The sequence below is a fragment of the Haliaeetus albicilla genome, chromosome Z, assembly GCF_947461875.1.
Source record: "Haliaeetus albicilla chromosome Z, bHalAlb1.1, whole genome shotgun sequence".
Classification (NCBI taxonomy): Eukaryota; Metazoa; Chordata; class Aves; order Accipitriformes; family Accipitridae; genus Haliaeetus; species Haliaeetus albicilla.
In genome coordinates, this window is record NC_091516.1 from 72644503 (window position 1) to 72662338 (window position 17836).

A 17836-nucleotide genomic window follows, 5' to 3' on the forward strand; every position below is an offset into this window, starting at 1 on the left:
GGGCTAAGGATGGCTGGGGGGACCCCTATGATGGCTGAGGGACCCCTGGGGACTCCTGGGAACCCCCAGGGTGGCTGGGGACAGCTAGGGTGGCAGAGGGACCCCCAGGGTAGATGGGGGTCCCGAGGGGTGGCCCAGAGGGACCTCCTAGGATGGCATAGGGACCCCAGGATGGATCAGGGTGGCAGAGGGACTCCCAGAGTACCCAATGGGTGTCACCCAGGGGTGAGACTGGCGCAAAGGAGCCCCATGGGTGTTACAGGAGGGTTTATTGTCATGAGGCGGGGGATGGACCCCCTTGAGGACACATCCTGTCCCCCCCCTCAGTCCTGCCCCAGGCGCTTGATGGCAGGGTTGGGGTACTCAGGGTTTTCGATGGCTCCCGGCCCAAACTTCAGCTCGAGGAAGGCACGGGCATTGTTGGGTGCCATGGCAGTGAAACCAGCAAAAGCCATCGGCACCCGGGGACGGAGGAAACTTTCAGGGAACTCCATGTCCTGGGGGTGCCCCAACCAGGTGTCCTTGGTCATCACCCCCCCGCGGGGGTAAAAGGGCCACAGGTCCACGTGTAACCGGTTGCTCCGACTGTAGTGGACACGGTAAAAGTCTCCCTCTGCTGCCTTCTCCCAAAGGAAACCCTCAGTGTCTTCCACCGGCTCCCCTGCTGCTGCTGCCGCCAGCCACCGGCATTTACCCACATCTTCCCGGTAAATTCCCAAATCCACATCATAATCCCAAGGGATGATGTCCCCGAGGCGGGCAGCCCCCAGTAACGACCCCCCCTCTAACCAGTACCGTACGCCAGTGGCCTCCAGGATCCTGGCTACGTGCCGGGCGGTTTCCCGCAGTGCCCTTAGGCAGCATGGGGGGGTCCACCGCCCAGCAAGGAGGTACTGGGGGGTACGGGCGTGCACCGTGCCAAAGCATCGCGCCGTCTCCTTGCCGCAGCCGTACCAGCGCTCCCGCCCGTCCGCCAGCACCTCCCGTTTGATGCCAAGGTCGTGCATCAACCGGCGTTGTCGGGTTTCCGCCAGGTTTTCGGCTTTCCAGCGGCCATGGGGGGAGATGGGAGGTCGGCGAGCAGCCGGGAATGCTGCCGGCATCAACCGCAGCCCCCAGCCCCGGAACGCTGCCTGGATGAAGAGCGCAGTGGGCACTGGTCGCGCCAAGGGGAAGGGGAGAGCGAAGAGGTCGCGGGTGCGAAGTAGCAGCACCGCTGTTCCCTCTACCGCCTGGCAAACCCCTGGTGCACTGGGGCCATACCGCGCCGTCCACGCCTGCGGTTCCAACCTCAGCTCCAGGCACCGCAACGGCACTGATCCCACCGGTGCCGCCACCAACCGAGTGTCACCGGCACCTTCTTCCAGTGCATCCCGCATACGTTCCAGCAATCCGGGGACAGCGCGGGTGCCATCCGGGACCAAAGCCACATGGCGGGTGCGGATGTGGAGCTCAGGATGCGCCAACGGCGGGGGTCGGTCAGCCACAGGACGCAGCGGTAACAGGCCAACCTCTGCCGGTAACGGTACTGGTGGATACGGTGCCGTTTCAGCAGCCACCAGCACCGGGACAGGTAAAGAGGCGAAGGATCGGGCCGTCCCTGCCAGGTCGTTCTCAAAGTCCTCGAAGTCCCGGAGAAGGACAGTGATGCCAGGGACACCGCGGGGGGGACGGCAGGAGGGGGGAGACCCCCCTGGTCCCCTCCAGGCGCAGTAGAGGACGAGGAGGTTGAGGCCGATGGCCCCCACCAAGGTGGCCTGGCACGGTGTCACCCGCATACCGGAGCTTTGGGTGGGGGGGGGCTCTTAATTAGCCCTTCCCTCGCTAATTAATTAATGAGCCCCCCCCCAGCTGGGTCCTACCAGTGGTGCCACAGGAGTCACAAGCAGGAGGGCGGTCTCAGCGGGGGCTCGGTGGTGGTGCTGGGGGGGGGGAAGAAGCATTAACAAGAGGGCTCATTAATGAGGGGTCTTATTAACGACCCCCCCACCCTGTGAGCCCATAGCACTGGGGGATGTGTTGCCATGGCAACACCATCCCCAGTTGCTATAGCAGTGCTATACAGGCACTACGCCCCCCCATCTTTAAGGGCAACCCCTATATATATGCGGATTGCACACAGTGTCACACTGCAGGCACCTATAGGTGCCCCACCTATAGACGGGACGGGCACCTATAGATGTATAGGGCCTATAGGTGGCCCTGTGTATGCCCAGATATACACACCTGCACATATAGATGTGCATATGTGCACCTATAGCTGCCCCTGCATCTCTCCACATGCCTATAGATGCCCCTATGCACCCCTGCATGCTCCTATACCTCACGTGCTCCTATACAACACTCCATATGCTGCTTTACACTCCCCTATGGACCCTGATACAATCCCCTATACATCTCTATACAGACCGGAGAGCCCCTCTGTGCCCCTCTACACCTCTATAGACATGCCCATGCAGTCCTCCGTGCATTGTCATACACCTGCATGCATTGCCCTATGCACTCCTATACATCCCCATATACCCCCAGACACCTTGTGCACCTGTATGTAAACCCTAGGCACCCCCACACACCCCCTTGGCCCCATGCCCGCCATACATCCCACACCCTGTACTCCCCTATAGCTCTCCATACCCCCATGTACCTCAGTACGCTCCCATACGTCCCCCTATCACCATGCATAGGCACGCCGTATGCACCCCATATGTCCCCATGCACTGCCATACCCCCTCTGTAACCCCTCCTAAACCGCAGTGCATCCCCATCATTGTACACCCCTATAGCCCCCATATGTGCCCTTGCCAAGTCCCCCATAGCCCCCTTGCCGTATAGCCCCCCATCCCCTATAGCCCCAACAACTCCCTGTGTCCCCCATCCACTATACGTCCCTTAGGGACCCACACCAGCCTCCCCTATAGCGCCCATAGCCCCATTCCCTATATCCTCTATACCCTATATCCTCCCCATGGTGCCCTGTACCCCTTCCCCTCTATCCCCCATTCCCTATAGGCCCTGTACTTCCCTCTCCTATGCCTCCCATCGCCTATAGTCCCCCCTAGCCCTGTCCTCTATAGCCTCCATGCTGCCCATCCCCTATAGCCCCCTAGCACCCCCCCATGCCCTATAGCCCCCATCCGCTATAGGCCCCATCCACATAGCCTCACTGTCCCCCATCCCCACAGTCTCCTATCTCCCTTCATCTCCTATAGCCCCTGTCATGCCCCTGTCCCCTATAGTCCCCCTTCTCCTACAGCTCCTGTGCCCCTCTGTTCCCGATGCCCCCTGATCGCTATAGCTCCCCTTCCCCTATATCCCCTGCGTCCTCCCCAGCCCCTATACCCCCCTGTCCCCAATAGCCCACCCAGACCCCTATAGGCCCCCTGCAGCCCCTATACCCCCTATCCCCTATAGGGCCCCTGCATTCCTTGCATCCACTATACCCCCTTGTCCCCTACAGTCCTGTGTTCCCCCTGTCCCCTGGATCCCCTATACCCCGGTCCCCTGTAGCCCCTATACCCGCCGTGCCCTATAGGCCCCCTGCATCCTTTGCCTCCCCTATACCCCCTTGTCCCGTACAGCCCTGTGTTCCCCCTGTCCCCCATATCCCCTATACCCTGGTCCCCTATAGTCTCTATACCCCCATCCCCTATACCCCCATCCCCTATAGTTCGTATACCCCCCCATTCTCTATAGTCCCATGTTCCCCCTGTCCCCCCCATCCCCTATACCCCCCCATCCCCGATAACCCCTATAGGCCCGCGGTAGCCCCTATAGCCCCTAGACCACCCCCCCGGTCGCCTATAGGCTCCCGTCAGCCCCTATAGCCCCCCGTCCCCGGCAGCCCCTATAGCCCCCATACCCTATAGACCCTCTATAGCCCCTATACCCCGTCCCCTATAGCCCCTACAACCCCTACGGCCCCCTCCGCCCTGCCCCGTCCCGTCCTGGCAGCCCCGTGTCCCCCCCGTCCCCCCGTACCGCCCGCGCGCGCTGTTGCCGCGGCAACGGCGGGCCGGCCCCGCCCCCCCACTTCCGGCTCCCTTTCTGGCAGGAAGCGGCGGCGGCCCTGTGGCTCCCTTTGTGGCAGCCGTGATGGCGGCGGAGCGGGCGGCGGCGGCGGCGAGGGCCCAGCCGCCCCCCGCCGGGGTTCCCCCCGGTCCCAGCCCCGGGGCCGGGCCCGAACCGACGGGCCGTGGCGGGTTGAGCCTGCCCGGCATCCTGCACTTCATCCAGCACGAGTGGGCGCGCTTCGAGGCCGAGAAGGGGCGCTGGGAGGCGGAGCGGGCCGAGCTCCAGGTACCGGCGCCGCGCCCGGGACACCCCCCACCTCCCTGGGACCCCCCCCCACCGTCCCGCCCCGCCCCGCCGGGGGTTACCGGGGCCGCCGCCGCCGCCGCTGCCGCCATCTTGGGAGGAAATGGCCGCCGGGCGGTGGGAGCGGGGGGCGGCACCGGGGCGGGGGCGGGGGAGCCGGGACCGGGGAACCCCCCCCCCGCCCTGGCCCCGATGTGAGGGTCCCCCCCCGGCCCGGTATCGGGGATCCCCCGGCCCCGGTATTGGGGATCCTGCAGCCCGGTGTGAGGGTCCCCCCCGGCCCTGGTATTGGGGATCCCCACCCCCCTGTGAGGGTCCTCCCCACCCTGTGTGAGGCTCCCCGTGCCCTGTTATTGGGGAACTCTCCACCCCTGTGTGAGGGCCACCCGGTATTGGGGACCCCCCCAACCCTGGTGTGAGGGACCCCCCACCCCCCCGTGAGTGTCCCCCTGCCCTGTTATTAGGGACCCCCCCTCCAGTATTGGGGATCCCCACCCCCCTGTGAGGGTCCCCCTGCCTTGTTATTGGGGACCCCCCACCCCAGTGTAAGGGCCCCCCTGCCCTGTTATTGGGGATTGCCCCACCCTGGTGTGAGGGACCCCCCAGCCCTGGGCTTTGGGATCCTCGAGCCCTGATATTGGGGACCCCCACACTCCAGTATTGGGGATCCCCACCCCCACTGTGAGGGTCCCCCTGCCCTGTTGTTGGGGACCCCCCACCCTGGTGTGAGGGTCACCCCCACCCCGGTATTGGGGATCCCCCCACCCCAGTATGAGGGTGTACCCCACCCTCTTATTGGGGATCCCCCACCCCGGTATTGGGCCCCACCCCAGGCTTTGGTATTGAGGATCCCCCCACCCCAGGCTTTGGTATTGAGGATCCCCCCACCCCAGTATGGGTGACCTCTCCTGCACCTTACTACTGGGGAAGCCCAGCCCCAGTACTGGGGTCCCCCCCCCCCGGTATCAGGGACGCCCTGCCTTGGAATTGGGGACCCTCAGTTCCGGTATGAGGGACCCCCTAGCCTCAGGATTGGGGACCCGCTGCATCCCAGTATAGGGGACCCTCAGCCCCAGTATTGGGGATCCCCTGCTTCACTTCAATGGCTCCCCTGTGCCCGTGTATCAAGGATCCCCATGCCCTGGTATCAGGGACCCCCCCTGCACCCCAGTATTGGGGACCTGGGGACCACCAGCCCCAATAACAGGGATGGGGTCACCCCATCTCAGAGCACTGGCTGCGTCCCCCTGCCCTGCTTCTGGGGACCCCCCCACCCCTGTCACCGAGCCCCCAGCTTATGGCACTGGTCCTGGGGCCACTGGTGTCACTAGTGGGGCCACCAGTGTCCTATGTCCCTCCCAGGGCTGTCACCAAGCCCTGGGGACACCATTGTCCCTCCCAGGACTGGCACTGAGCTGTGGGACCACCAGTGTCACTCTTGGGGACACTGGTGTCCCTCCCAGGACTGGCACCAAGCTGTGGGACCACTGGTGTCACTCCTTGGGCCACCAGTGTCACTCCTGGGCCCATAAATGTCTCTCACAGGGCTGGCACTGAGCTGTGGGGCCACCGGGGTAACTCCTGGGGCCACTGGTGTCCCTCCCAGGACAGTCACTGTGCTCTGGGGCCACTGGTGCCACTCCTGGGACCTCAAATGTCCCTCCCAGGACAGGCACCGAGTTCTGGAGCCACCAGTGTCACACCTGGGGCCAGCGGTGTCCCTCCCAGGACTGTCACCAAGCCTGAGGGCCATCCATGTCACTCCCTAGGCAGGCGTCAGTGCCACCTCCTGTCCCGGTGGGCTGGTGCCACTTGTCCCTGTGTCACCCACCCTTCATGCCCCTCCAAACATGATGTCCTCCCTGCAGCCCTCCCCACCCCCTTGTCCCCTAGCTTTTGCATTGTGGGAGTGGGGTGTTATTGGGGGGGGGCAGTGGTGGCTGGGAGGGGTCCCCTGTCACTGTGTCCCTGCCGTGTCCCCGCAGGCGCAGGTGGCCTTTCTGCAGGGTGAGCGCAAGGGGCAGGAGAACCTCAAGACGGACCTGGTGCGCCGCATCAAGATGCTGGAATATGCCCTGAAACAGGAGAGGTGGGTGACACCCCAAAACTCAGTGGTCCCCCTGCTCATTTTGGGCGTCACCATCCCCTCCTCCTGTCGGGGGAGCCACCAACCCCCCGTCGTTTTGGGGCCACTGTCACCTGTCCCCCACCTCCTCTTCCTTCCAGGTCCAAGTACCACAAGCTAAAATTCGGCACCGAGCTGACACCAGGGGAGAAGAAACCAGAGGGGACAGAGCCGGGTGAGTGTGCCTGTCCCTGGTGAGGGGGGGTGAAACGTGGGTTTTGGGGTGTCTGACCCCCAAAATGTGCCCCCCATCCCACAGTGTCCAACGGCCCCACGGAGGTGACATCGTTGGAGGGTGGCCCACTGGCCTGGAAGGAGGGACGGCAGCTGCTGCGGCAGTGAGTGGAGCGGGGGCCTACAACAGCAGAGGAGGGGGGGCAGTAGGTTTTGGGGTGTCCTGAGCACACCCTTTCCGTGTGTTTCCCCCCCCCGCCAGGTACCTGGAAGAAGTGGGGTACAGTGACACCATCCTGGACATGCGGTCGCGCCGGGTTCGCTCACTGCTGGGTCGCGGTCCCCCGACCTCCCCGGCTCCTGGAAGCCCCCCAACCGCAGACTCCCTCCTGGTGCGGCGGATCGAGGAGCAGATCCAGAGGTAAGGAGTGGGGGGAGGAAGGTTTGGGGTGTTTTGGGGGCTTCACTGGGCCCCCCCCTGCAACTTAACATGGGTGTTTCCCATCCTCAGGAATGCTGGGAAGGAGACGGAGGAGCGGGGGGGCGGGGGGTGCCTGGAGCAGGTCCCCTTTCCGCCCAGTGGTGAGGATGAGGACAGTGACGAGGATGAGGATGCTGAGACCCTTCCTCCCTCCACCCAGCCCCAGCACAAGAAGCAGCGAGTCAAGGTAAGCAGCTCCCCAAAAATCTGTGGGGGTGTCCCCCAAAGTTGGGTGTCCATCAAACCTGGGCACCCCCAAAGCTGGGGGAGTGGGGTGGGTCCCAAACCTAGGTGTCCTCTAGACCTGGGGAGGGATGCTCCCTAAATCTGAGGCATCCCCCATACCTGGGGGGGTCCCCCAAACTTGAGGCATTCCGCAAACTGGACATGCCCCAAACCTGAGGTGCTCCCCAAGGGTGGGGATCCCCTAAACCTCAGCATGCCCCAAACCTGGTGGGGGGGAGGGTGTCCCTTAAATCTGGGATCCCCCCGAACCTGGGGAGGAGTCTCCCAAACCTGGAGGGCTCCCTCAAACCTCAGGGGTGTCCCTCAAATCTGGGGGTCCCCCAAAGCTGGGAGGAGGTGTGTCTGCCAAACCTGGGTGTCCCCTAGACTTGGAGGGGGGGGTGCGTCCCCTAAATCTGAGGCATCCGCCAAAGCTGGGGGGGTCCCCCAAACCGGGCATTCCCCAAATCCCAGGGGGATCCCACAAACCCAGTGGCTGCAGGGAGCAGCACTTGTACCCCCTGTTTCCACCATCTTGTCTCCTGGTGGCTTTGGGGGTCCACCCCAAAACAGGCTGTGACACCCCCCCTGTTCCTCCTTTCCTCAGCTCACCCCCAAACCCCTTCTGCCTGAGGTGGAGGATGAGGATGATGATGAAGACTCAGAGGATGCCCTCAACGAGTTCGATTTCCTGGGCTCTGGGGAGAATGGCGCTAGGCGGCGGACCGGGGAGGGTGTGGAGCTCGGTGAATACTGCTGGGGGGCGGTGCGGGGGGAGTAGTGGATTTGGGTGGATGCCCCTTGACCCCCCCACCCCCGACTTTGACACGGAACCTCCTGACCCCCATGTCCCAGCAGAGAGCCGCCGGGGCCGGCTGCAGGGGATGCTGGCCGACCTGCGGGATGTGGACGGGCTCCCACCGAAACCTGCCACTGCAGGGCCACCGCGGCCTCATGAAGGTATGGTCCTGGGGGTCCCCATCCCCCTGGGGTGGTCCTTGTGTTCCCTGGAGGTGCCCTCGTTCCCCAGGGCTGCCCCCAGCTGTTCCCCTCCACAGGGTCTCTGGGTATCTCCTCCGACGTCTTCATCATGGACAGCATTGGTGGTGGTGCCGTCAGCCTGGGAGACCTGGCCGACCTGACTGTCACCAATGACAACGAGCTCAGCTGTGATGTGAGTGACCTGCCAATGTCCCCATGGTGTCCCCAAACATGCTCTGAGCATCCCCTGGGCTCTGCTGTCCCTGTTGTGTCACCAAATGTGGCCCTAAGTGTCCCCTGGGCTCTGTTGTTCCCATTGTGTCCCCAAACCTTCTCTGAGTGTCCCCTGGGCTCCGCTGTTCCCATAGTGTCCCCAAACGTGGCCCTGAGCATTCCCTGGGCTCCACTCTCCCTGTTGTGTCCCCAAACATGGCCCTGAGCTTCCCCTGGGCTCTGCTGTCCCTGCTGTGTCCCCAAACCTGCCCTGAGCATTCCCTGGGCTCTGTTGTCACTGTCATGTCCCCAAACCCCCATGACTATCCACCCTGGACAACCCCAGTCCCCATCACATCCCTTTGATGCCCCCTTGTTGTGGTTTAACCCCAGCCAGCAACTAAGCACCACACAGCCGCTCACTCACTCCCCCCCATCCAGTGGGATGGGGGAGAAAATCAGGAAAAGAAGTAAAACTTTTGGGTTGAGATAAGAACGGTTTAATAGAACAGAGAGGAAGAAACTAATAATGATAATGATAACACTAATAAAATGACAACAGTAGTAATAAAAGGATTGAAATGTACAAATGATGCGCAGGGCAATTGCTCACCACCCTCCGACCGACACCCAGCCAGTCCCTGAGCGGCGAATCCCTGCCCCCCCTTCCCAGTTCCTAAACTAGATGGGATGTCACATGGTATGGAATACACCGTTGGCCAGTTTGGGTCAGGTGCCCTGGCTGGGCATGAGAAGCTGAAAAAAACCTTGACTATAGTGTAAACACTACTGAGCAACAACTGAAAACATCAGTGTTATCAACATTCTTCAGATACTGAACTCAACACATAGCACTGTACCAGCTACTAGGAAGACAGTTAACTCTATCCCAGCTGAAACCAGGACACCCCTCATCCCCTCCTCACTGCCCAAAGCCACCTGCTTCGAGCTCCAGCTGGGGCTGTGGGGTGCCACTGCCCCATGGCCACTGTCCCCTACCACTGTCGTGTCCCGCCCCCCCCCCCCCCCCCCCCCAATTGTGTCCCCACAGCTGCCAGAGGGCCGGGATGCCCTGAAGAAGACGTGGAGCCCCAAGTTCACCCTGCGCAGCCATTACGATGCCGTGCGGGGTCTGGCCTTCCACCCCGCCGAGGCTGCCCTGCTCACTGCCTCCGAGGACGGCACCCTCAAGCTCTGGAACCTCCAGAAACCCGTCGCCCCCAAAAAGTGGGTGCTGGGGGGGTGACAGAGGGGTGACAAGGATGGGGACGCTCCCCCCCACCCCCGCCAGGTATGGTTGTCACCTCACTCTTGTCCCCTTTCCAGGAACGCGGCGCTGGACGTGGAGCCGGTGTACGCTTTCCGTGGACACAGGTGGGGGGACACGGGCCAGTCTGGTGGGGGGAGCGGGTGGCTCTGGGGACACCTCGGGTTCCCTGTCACCTTGTCCCTGTCCCCGCAGGGGCCCGGTGCTCGCTGTTGCCATGGGCCGTGACAGCGCCCTGTGCTGCAGCGCTGGCGTGGACGCCCGCATCCGCTGCTGGCACCTGCCTGACCTCGACATGGACCCCTATGACGGCTATGGTGGGTGTCCTCTCCCCTTCCTGCTGGGGGTGGGGGGGACGACACAGCGACAGGGATGACGTGGGTGACATCTGCATGGTGTCACCCCTTTTAGCTGCAACGTCACCACAGTGTTCCCCTCTGGCTGTCATGCCACCCTTCTGGCTGCAATGCCACCCATCCCAGCTGCCGCATCACCCCCCCAGCCACCCTGTTCCCCCGTCCCCCCTGCCCTGAGGTGACCTTTCCCGGTGTCCACAGACCCTGGCGTGCTCAGTGGTGTCCTGGAGGGTCATGGGGACGCTGTCTGGGGCCTGGCCTTCAACCCCACTGGCGACCGCCTGGCCTCCTGCTCCGCTGACGGCACTGTCCGTATCTGGGACCCCCAGCGCGAGGACGGCGCTTGCCTCAGCACCTATGACGCCCAGAGCGGTGAGCCGGGTGGGGGGGGCATCCCCTCAGCATTGGGGACATCCCCACCACCCCCCTGTCACCCTCCCTGTCCCCCCTTCCCCTGCAGAGCATGGTGTCCCCACCTCTGTCACCTTTTCGGCCACCCAACCTGGCCATGCTGTAGCGGCTTTCCAGACGGGCACCGCGGTGCTCTACGACGTGGAGGTGGCTCGACCTCTTTTGGTGCTTGAGGCCCGGTCGGGTGGTGGTGAGTCTCACTGTGACAGGTGTCCCCCGTGTCCCCCATGTCACTGCCACAGGGGCGATGGGACCTGATCCTGGTGTCCCCACACAGGTGGCAGCCAGATCAACCAGGTGGTGAGCCACCCTTCACAGCCCCTCACCATCACCGCCAGCGATGACCGCGGCATCCGCTTCCTCGACAACCGGACAGGTTGGTTTGTTTGGGGCCTTCGTTAGCCCTAATGAGGCTGGGGGAGGGGGTTGGGGACATCCCTGTCGCCACTGTCACTCCCCTTTCCCACCACCAGGTAAAGTCGTACACTCCATGGTGGCCCACTTGGATGCTGTCACCTGCCTGGCTGTTGATCCCAACGGTGTCTTCCTCATGTCCGGCAGTAAGTGTCCCTGTCCTCGTCCTGCTGCTCATCTGCGTAATGAGAGCACCAGGTTTCAGCGCTCCTCGGCCACTGCTTCCTGCATCTTGCTCCTGTGCCCTCCCTGTGCTGTCACCACCCTGGGCTGACCCAGAGGACCTGAAGTTCCCCCAAATTCCTGCAACCCCCCCCTCCTGCACCTTTTATGTGTCTTCCAACCTCCCATGTCCCCTCCCTGCTGCTGCCGCCGCTGTACCCACCTCCATCTCATCCCCCCCGGATGCCTGGGAGTGTCATCATCCTAGTGTCAATCGTCCCCCCGCCGGCCAAATACCTGAGTTCCCTCCCCCCCCCCCCCCCCCACTGCAGGTCACGACTGCTCGCTGCGCCTCTGGCACCTGGCTCACAAGACGTGCGTGCAAGAGCTGACGGCACACCGCAAGAAACACGAGGAAGCCGTCCACGCCGTCGCCTTCCACCCCAGCCGGGCCCTCAGTGCCAGCGCCGGCGCTGACGCCCTTGCCAAGGTCTTCGTGTGACACCGGCGCGGGGCGGGGGGGTGGGGGGCAGGAGACACACACACAGAAGGATACGGGGTGGCAGAGTGGCCTTTGTCACCTTCCCGAGCCCTGCTGCCCCAGGGAGGTGAGCCCAGCTGCTGACCTACAGCTCATGGCACCCCAGGGAGGTCTCGGTACTCTCCTGCCCAACCCCTCCCCCCCGGGAGCCTGGCTGGGGGGTGCAGAGGGCACCTATGGGTTTTATATAGCCCTCTGGGCGCAATTATGGGCTCTGTGTTACCCCTCTGGGGGCACTTAGGGGCTTTATATACCTCCCCTGGGGGCACTTAGGGGCTCTATATACCTCTGGGGGCAGTTATGGGCTCTGTGTTCCCTTCTGGGGGCACTTACAGGCTCTATATATACCCCCAAGGGCAATTATGAGCTCTAGATACCCCCTTGGGGGCACTTATAGGCTCTACATACCTCCTCGGGGCAGTTAAAGTCTCTATGTGCTCTCCCCCCTGGTCTTGTCCCTCAGGGGAGTTTTCTCCATACCCCCAGGGGTAGTTAAGGGCTCTGTGTGTGTCCCCCCACACCCAGGGCAGTTATGGGCTCAATCTACCCCCGGGGGGGTGCACTACATCCCCCCCCAGGGGCACCTGTGGGATCTATTTACCCGGGGGGGGGCACTACATACCCCCCGGGGGCAATTAGGGGCCTTATAGACCCCCAGGGGCAGGTCAGGGCTCCATATACAGCCCTGGGGGGGGGCTCTACACCCCCCCCCCCCCGAGGGCACTATACCCCCCCCAGGGGCAGTTCCAGCCTGAAGGCCCCTGGGGGGGCCCCCCAACACTACCCCAGGCTAGGGCCCCGCAAACCCCCACGGGGCCTCCTCCCTTGTATAGTTGTACAGCCGTGAAGCCCCACCCCCCACCCCATTGCCCCCCCCGGGGGCTCATCACCGCCGCCTTATCACTGTGTGATAGTCTGGGCCCCCCCCTCCCGGGCCCCCCCTGTGCTGTCCGTCATGTTCCCCCCCCCCAGATTGCCCTTTTTAATGCTGGTTGCTTTTTATTGTATATTTATTTGGTGTTTTTTTGGGGGGGGTGTCTGGGGGGGTCGTGCCTCAATAAAGCCCTTTGCCAAAAACCCTGTGCTGCTGCTGGGGGGGGGGGGGATGACAAGACAATGCCCCCCCCAGCGATCGGGACCCCACCCCCTCAGTGCCCCCCCCCGCCCCACCCCTAATACCCAATACCTGCCCCAGCACAGCTTGCCCCGCCTTCTACCCTGATGTCCCCAACTCCCCCGCCCCAAATGTCCCCCAGGCTCCCTTTGTGCCCCCACCCAACACTGTGACACCCCCCCCAGCCCCTAATTGCTCCCCCCGAGGAGCTAATCCCTCCACCCCAGCCCTTAATAACCCCCTAATTCCCCCCCCAGCCCCCTTTGCGCCCCAGGGACTTGGTCTCTTCCCCCCCCCCCCCCCGGGGTGGGGTCCCATGGGCTGTGTCACCCCCTGTCCCCTCTTTTCACTGCTTGCTGTGTCATCCCCCCCCCCGCCACGTCCCCATGGGGACACAAGGACATGAGGTCCAGGACCGGCCATGGGGACACCAAGGTGACATTGGGGGGGGACGAAGACACACTGGGGGTCACTGGGGACATGGAGGGGTCACAGCGATGGGGACGGGGGGGGCAGAGAGGGGGCCCAGGGCTTTGAGGACGGGGAGGGGGGTGGCACCCTGACACGTGACACCACATGCACGGGGCCGGGTGTCACCGGGGGCCGTCCCTGTCCCGGCCCCCGCCCCCCTCCGTGTCTTTCCCCCCTCCCCCCCCGGTGCCCTTTGTGGTGGCAGAGGACGATCGGTCCGAGCTGAGCATGAGGGTCCTGCGGGTACCGAGCAAGGGGTCCTGGGGGGACACACACACGCTATGGGGGGGGCACTATGGGGTGGGGGGCCTGTATTTGGGGGGGAGCATGTCGGGGGGCCCTATGGGGGGGGGGGGCCTATGGGAAGGGGGGAGATGGGGATGTCCAGAGAGGGTTTGGGGAGTGTGGGTGTCCCTGGGAGTGGGGTCTTTGGGGGGAGTGTCATGGGAAGAGCCCTATGAAGGGGTCACGGGAGGGGGGGGCCTATGAGGGGGGGGCTCCCTGCAGAGGGGGATTTATGGGCGTGGAGGGTGTCTCCGGACAGTGGTGGTTATGGGGGTGCAGATGATCAGGTGGATTGTCCCGGAGCGGGGGGGAATGGTCCGAGCCCCCCCTCACCCGCCCCCCCCCCCTCCCCTCCCAAGGCCGCCCGCTTTGGGCTGCTGCGGTCGCTGGGTCCCGCCGCCCCCCCCCGGCACCTCCACAACCGCGTCCGAGAGCACCAGAAGCTCTTCCAGGTGAGGGGGGAGAACCCGGACCCCTGAGTCCCTTGGGGATGGGGGGAGCCGATCCCCCTGATGCTCCTTGTCGTGTCCCCCTCCAGGAGGACAACGGGCTGCCGGTGCATCTCAAGGGGGGGGCCATGGACTCGGCCCTTTACCACTTCACTACCCTGGTCTGCTCTGTGGGTACGGCCGGGGGGGACAGCAGGGCCCCTGGGGGGGGGAGGACAGCCGGGTCCCCTGTGGGGGGGGGGCGGGGAATAGGACGCCTGGGTTCTATTTTTAGCGGGGGTGGGGACAATGTCCGCTGGGATGCCTGGGTCTGGTGGCAGGGGGGTGGGGTGGCTAAGGGGGACCAAGAAGCCAGATACCTGGGTACCTTTTGGGGGGGGGGCGGCAGGGGGGGCCCAGACACCTGGGTTCTCTGGGGTAGGGAGAGGGTCCCTGAGCTCCCACCACCACTCCTGCAGGCACCTGCTACTCGCTGTGGTCACTGGCTCAGGCCTCGAGGCCCAAGAAGAATTGAGGGGGGGCCTGGACATCCCCCCTTGCCCCCCCAAATAAACAGCTCTGATGAAGCTGTCGGCCTGGTTGGGGACACACAGAGGGACAAAGAGCAGGAACAGAGACGCAGAAGGGATTTTTATTGCCCAACTTGGCAAGCACCTGGCTGGGACGGCCACTGCCCTGGGGGGTCCTCAGATGTCCCTGCGGGGGTCCCCAGGGTGCCCCCATCCCCCTCCAGGGCAGAACCAGCCTCCCCAAGGCAAATAAACAGTTTTGGGGTTAAAACCAGTAGGAATGGGGCTGTCCCCAAGGGTGGGGAATGGGGACAGGATGGGGACAAAGACAGAGGAGGGAGAGGGACAGGGGTGGTGAGGGTACTGGGACAGGGATGGGGACGGGGACAGGGAGGAGGGACAGGAGGGGACATCAGGGTGGCAGAGGGCCCCCCTCAAGCGTGCCAGCGTGGGCGGCCAGCAGCAGCTGGAGGGGCACAGGGGAGTCGGTGTCACTGTCCTCATCACCGTCCGGCCGTATCATCCGGTTGTGCAAACGGCTGAACCGTCGGGCCCGCAGGCTGTGGGGGACACAGGGGACACTGCAGGGGACCCCCGGTGTCCGCGGGCTGGGACACACACCCAGGTGTCCGGTCACCCAGTATGAACCAGTATGTACCAGTACCAGTACGGGCGACGCTCATCGGGGCTGAGGCTGCGCCAGAGCTGTGCCAGCTCCCGTGTGGCCACGGTGGAGGCCAGACCCGGGTGGGCTCTGGCACCATCACCAGGGGTGTCACCACCCCGGGACAACCCCCCCACCCCGGATCCCATGTCCCGTCCCCCCCCGAGCTCATGTCCCCCTTGACTGTCCCCATCCTCCTGGGGTCCCCATGGTGTCCCCATGTCCCTCTTCTCCCTGGGCCCCCCCCATGTCACCAGGCTCCCCATCTTCCTGGGGTCCTCATTTCCCCCCCACTGTCCCCATATCCCCCCCAATGTCTCCATCCTTCCTGGGGACCCTGTGTCCCCCCCACTGTCCCCATGTCCCCATCCTTTGTAGGGACAGCCCATGCCCCCATGTCCCCCTCAGGGTCCCTGTGTCCCCATCCTCCCTGGGGTCCCCATGTCCCCCCCATGTCCCTCCCCCTGCGCTGGCCCCATATCCCCACCTGATGTAGGCTTTTCGGTTGAGGCGGCAGAACATGATGAACCCGTTCACGCATTTCTTCTTTGGCCGCGGGGGGGCACCCTGTCCCCATCCCCACTGTCCCCACGGTGCCCCCCCCATCCCCAAGGCCACCCCCGAGGACACGGGGCTGCCATCGGCCGCCCCCTCCTGTGGTGCCGCTGCTGGGGCCTGCGGGGACAGTTGTGTCCCCTGGGGGGGGGGTGATACCGGGAGGTGGGGGGACGGGACATGGGGGTGGGGGTGTGTCTGTGACACTGAGGGGGGGTAACAGTCCCCACCTGTGGGCTGAGATAGACGTCTGCGAAGAGGGCTGGGGGGGGACGACAGGGTGACACTGAGCTTGGGACACACACACATACACGGGGACACACACACACACACGGACACACACGGACACACATTGTCACCCCCCTCCCCCAAACCCACCTTTTATCACTTCATCGGGGGGGCCCGGGGGGGGCGGAGAGGCCAGTAGGGAGGGGCTGAGCCCCAGCAGCCCTCCCTGCTGCTGGGGGGGGGACAGGGGGAACCCCTCTTCCCCACCCAGTGCCTCCCAGTAGGGCCCAGTAGGACCCAGCCAGGGGTTGCTGCCCCCCGCCATCTCCTCCTCCTCCTCCTCCTCCTCCTCCTCCTCCTCCTCTTCCTCGTAGGGCACCAGCTGCTGCCTGGGGAGGGGGTGAGGGGGGGGTCAGCACCTTGGGGTGCCCCCACCCCCCAGTTTGGTAGTGTGCCCCCCATATCACCTACCCCTGTGTGGCCTCAGCGCTTGGTCCCACCTCCACAGTGTCACTGTCACTGGGGTGGCCTGTGGGGATTGGGAGGGGTTTCACTGGGGGGGGTCCCCCCGAGTGGGCAGAGGGGCTGGCAGGGAGCCTGGAGGGCTTGGGGAGGGGGGCAAAGGAGGGGATTGGGGGGGACCCAATGGGTGGAGGGTCCCAGGGAGGGTATCAAAAATCAGGAGGGGAGGGGTCAAAGGAGGGGGTGCTGGAATGGGGGGTGGGGAGATCCTGGGGGGGGGTCCCCATTACCTGCCCCCCCCCGGACAATGCTCAGGGTCCTCTGCAGGTGTTGGATGTACCCCAGGACGTTCTCTAGCACCTGTGTCTGGGAGGGGGGGTGGTCCAGAGGAGCCAGGGGATGCAGCACCCCCCCTCCCAGCACCCCCCGCTAGACCCCCCAGGCACCCAGGCCCCCTCCCCAGACCTCCTGCCCCCCTCCCCAGCACCCAGGTGCCATCGTCCCCCCCCAGGATGCCCCCCCGCCCCAGGGTGCCTCCCCCTCCCTACCTGGGTGTGGTCCCCCCCCCCGCCGCGGGGCCACGGCACCATCCGTTCCAGGTCGGGCAGCAGCGAGCGCCAGTCCCGGGGGGAGGACCTGGGGGGGGGGGGAACGGGGACACCGCGGGGGGGGTGGGGGGGCGACACACAGAGAGGGAACATGGGGGGACACCGGGCGGGGGCACAAAGGGGGGGCACCGTGGGGGAGGGGACAGTGGGGGAGGAGGATATGGAGACACACTAGGGGGGGACGTCGGGGGGGGGGCGACACGGAGGGGGGGGTGACACCGGGGGTGTGTGTGACACCGGGGGGCTGGGGAGCGACAGGGGGTTACCGGGAGGGGCACAGCGGGGACACCGTGGGTCCACCGTGGGGACACCCAGGGGGTGACACGGGGGGGGGGGAAGCGTGACACACGGTGGGACACGGTGCCCCCTCCCGCCCCCCCCTCACCGGTGGCTGCGGGGCGGCTTCTGGTCCCCGGCGCTGCCCCTCGGCTGCCGCATCTGCCGGGGGGGGGGGCAAGTGCCGGGCGTCAAACAGCCCCGGGGGGGGTCAAACGGCCCCCGGGGGACCCCCAGGCCCGACTCCCCCTCAATTAAGCCCGAAGGGGCGTGGCCCAGGAATCCCGCGCTCGCACCTCGCCCCAGCGACACCGCCGCCAGACTCTGGCGGGGCGTGACCTGCGCCGGAAAGGGCATGGCTTAGAGAAATGGGCGGAGATCGCGCAAGCGGCTCTACCGGTTGGACGAGGCCTCGGCTGGGTGGGCGCGGCCTTGCGCCCAGCACAAATGTTCCAACGTGGGCAGCGGGCTTCTCGCAGAGACGCAGGGCGTGGTCTCGTAAGCGGCGGGGCCACCGCTAGCTCCGCCCCTGCACTCTTACTTCCACCACC

The 17836-nt window shown here is 64.8% G+C and overlaps 4 protein-coding genes across 6 annotated transcripts; 2 read left to right on the top strand and 2 right to left on the bottom strand.

The window, feature by feature from the left end:
• Positions 1–250: 250 nt before the first annotated feature.
• On the bottom strand, positions 251–4418 carry FKRP (fukutin related protein). 2 transcript variants are annotated; one of them, XM_069775675.1, is made up of 2 exons: positions 4377–4418; positions 251–1922 (listed from the first exon to the last, which is right to left on the bottom strand). In XM_069775675.1, exon 2 carries the CDS (start codon positions 1776–1778, stop codon positions 324–326), a length of 1455 nt encoding a protein of 484 aa, XP_069631776.1. In that variant the 5' UTR covers positions 1779–1922; positions 4377–4418; the 3' UTR covers positions 251–323. The 2 variants fall into 2 exon arrangements, with proteins under 2 accessions (XP_069631776.1, XP_069631777.1); XM_069775676.1 differs by lacking the exon at positions 4377–4418 and adding an exon at positions 2227–2709.
• Positions 4026–12108, top strand: STRN4 (striatin 4). Of its 2 annotated transcripts, none has more exons than XM_069775674.1 (17): positions 4026–4296; positions 6300–6403; positions 6541–6614; positions 6699–6777; positions 6876–7034; positions 7125–7281; positions 7954–8065; positions 8178–8279; positions 8378–8493; positions 9565–9740; positions 9840–9887; positions 9976–10097; positions 10338–10508; positions 10597–10737; positions 10825–10923; positions 11021–11107; positions 11456–12108. In XM_069775674.1, the coding sequence occupies exons 1-17, from the start codon at positions 4093–4095 to the stop codon at positions 11623–11625; spliced, it is 2121 nt and encodes a 706-aa protein (XP_069631775.1). In that variant the 5' UTR covers positions 4026–4092; the 3' UTR covers positions 11626–12108. The 2 variants fall into 2 exon arrangements, with proteins under 2 accessions (XP_069631775.1, XP_069631774.1); XM_069775673.1 differs by having other exon boundaries at positions 4027–4296; positions 7927–8065.
• A 1231-nt stretch (positions 12109–13339) lies between these two features.
• Positions 13340–14549, top strand: LOC138683726 (cytochrome c oxidase subunit 7A1, mitochondrial-like). The gene is made up of 4 exons (XM_069775912.1): positions 13340–13492; positions 13894–13986; positions 14073–14157; positions 14442–14549. Exons 1-4 carry the CDS (start codon positions 13355–13357, stop codon positions 14495–14497), a joined length of 372 nt encoding a protein of 123 aa, XP_069632013.1. The 5' UTR covers positions 13340–13354; the 3' UTR covers positions 14498–14549.
• Positions 14550–14598: 49 nt separating this feature from the next.
• MEIOSIN (meiosis initiator) lies at positions 14599–17761 on the bottom strand. Its single transcript, XM_069775911.1, has 8 exons — positions 17395–17761; positions 16950–17037; positions 16692–16767; positions 16411–16468; positions 16090–16328; positions 15942–15973; positions 15644–15831; positions 14599–15052 (listed from the first exon to the last, which is right to left on the bottom strand). Exons 1-8 carry the CDS (start codon positions 17640–17642, stop codon positions 14905–14907), a joined length of 1077 nt encoding a protein of 358 aa, XP_069632012.1. The 5' UTR covers positions 17643–17761; the 3' UTR covers positions 14599–14904.
• Between the last annotated feature and the right edge of the window lie 75 nt (positions 17762–17836).

Coding starts and splice junctions, on each gene's coding strand:
- LOC138683726 (XM_069775912.1), top strand. CDS start 13,355: ATGCACGGGGCCGGGTGTCACCGGGGGCCGTCCCTGTCCCGGCCCCCG. Junction 13,493..13,893: donor TGAGCATGAGGGTCCTGCGG/GTACCGAGCAAG, acceptor TCCCCTCCCAAG/GCCGCCCGCTTTGGGCTGCT. Junction 13,987..14,072: donor AGCACCAGAAGCTCTTCCAG/GTGAGGGGGGAG, acceptor GTCCCCCTCCAG/GAGGACAACGGGCTGCCGGT.
- FKRP (XM_069775675.1), bottom strand. CDS start 1,778: ATGCGGGTGACACCGTGCCAGGCCACCTTGGTGGGGGCCATCGGCCTC.
- STRN4 (XM_069775673.1), top strand. CDS start 4,093: ATGGCGGCGGAGCGGGCGGCGGCGGCGGCGAGGGCCCAGCCGCCCCCC. Junction 7,035..7,124: donor ATCGAGGAGCAGATCCAGAG/GTAAGGAGTGGG, acceptor TCCCATCCTCAG/GAATGCTGGGAAGGAGACGG. Junction 7,282..7,926: donor ACAAGAAGCAGCGAGTCAAG/GTAAGCAGCTCC, acceptor TCCTTTCCTCAG/CTCACCCCCAAACCCCTTCT.
- MEIOSIN (XM_069775911.1), bottom strand. CDS start 17,642: ATGCCCTTTCCGGCGCAGGTCACGCCCCGCCAGAGTCTGGCGGCGGTG. Junction 16,768..16,949: donor GGGGGGGGGACCACACCCAG/GTAGGGAGGGGG, acceptor CCCCCCTCCCAG/ACACAGGTGCTAGAGAACGT. Junction 16,329..16,410: donor AGCGCTGAGGCCACACAGGG/GTAGGTGATATG, acceptor CCCCCTCCCCAG/GCAGCAGCTGGTGCCCTACG.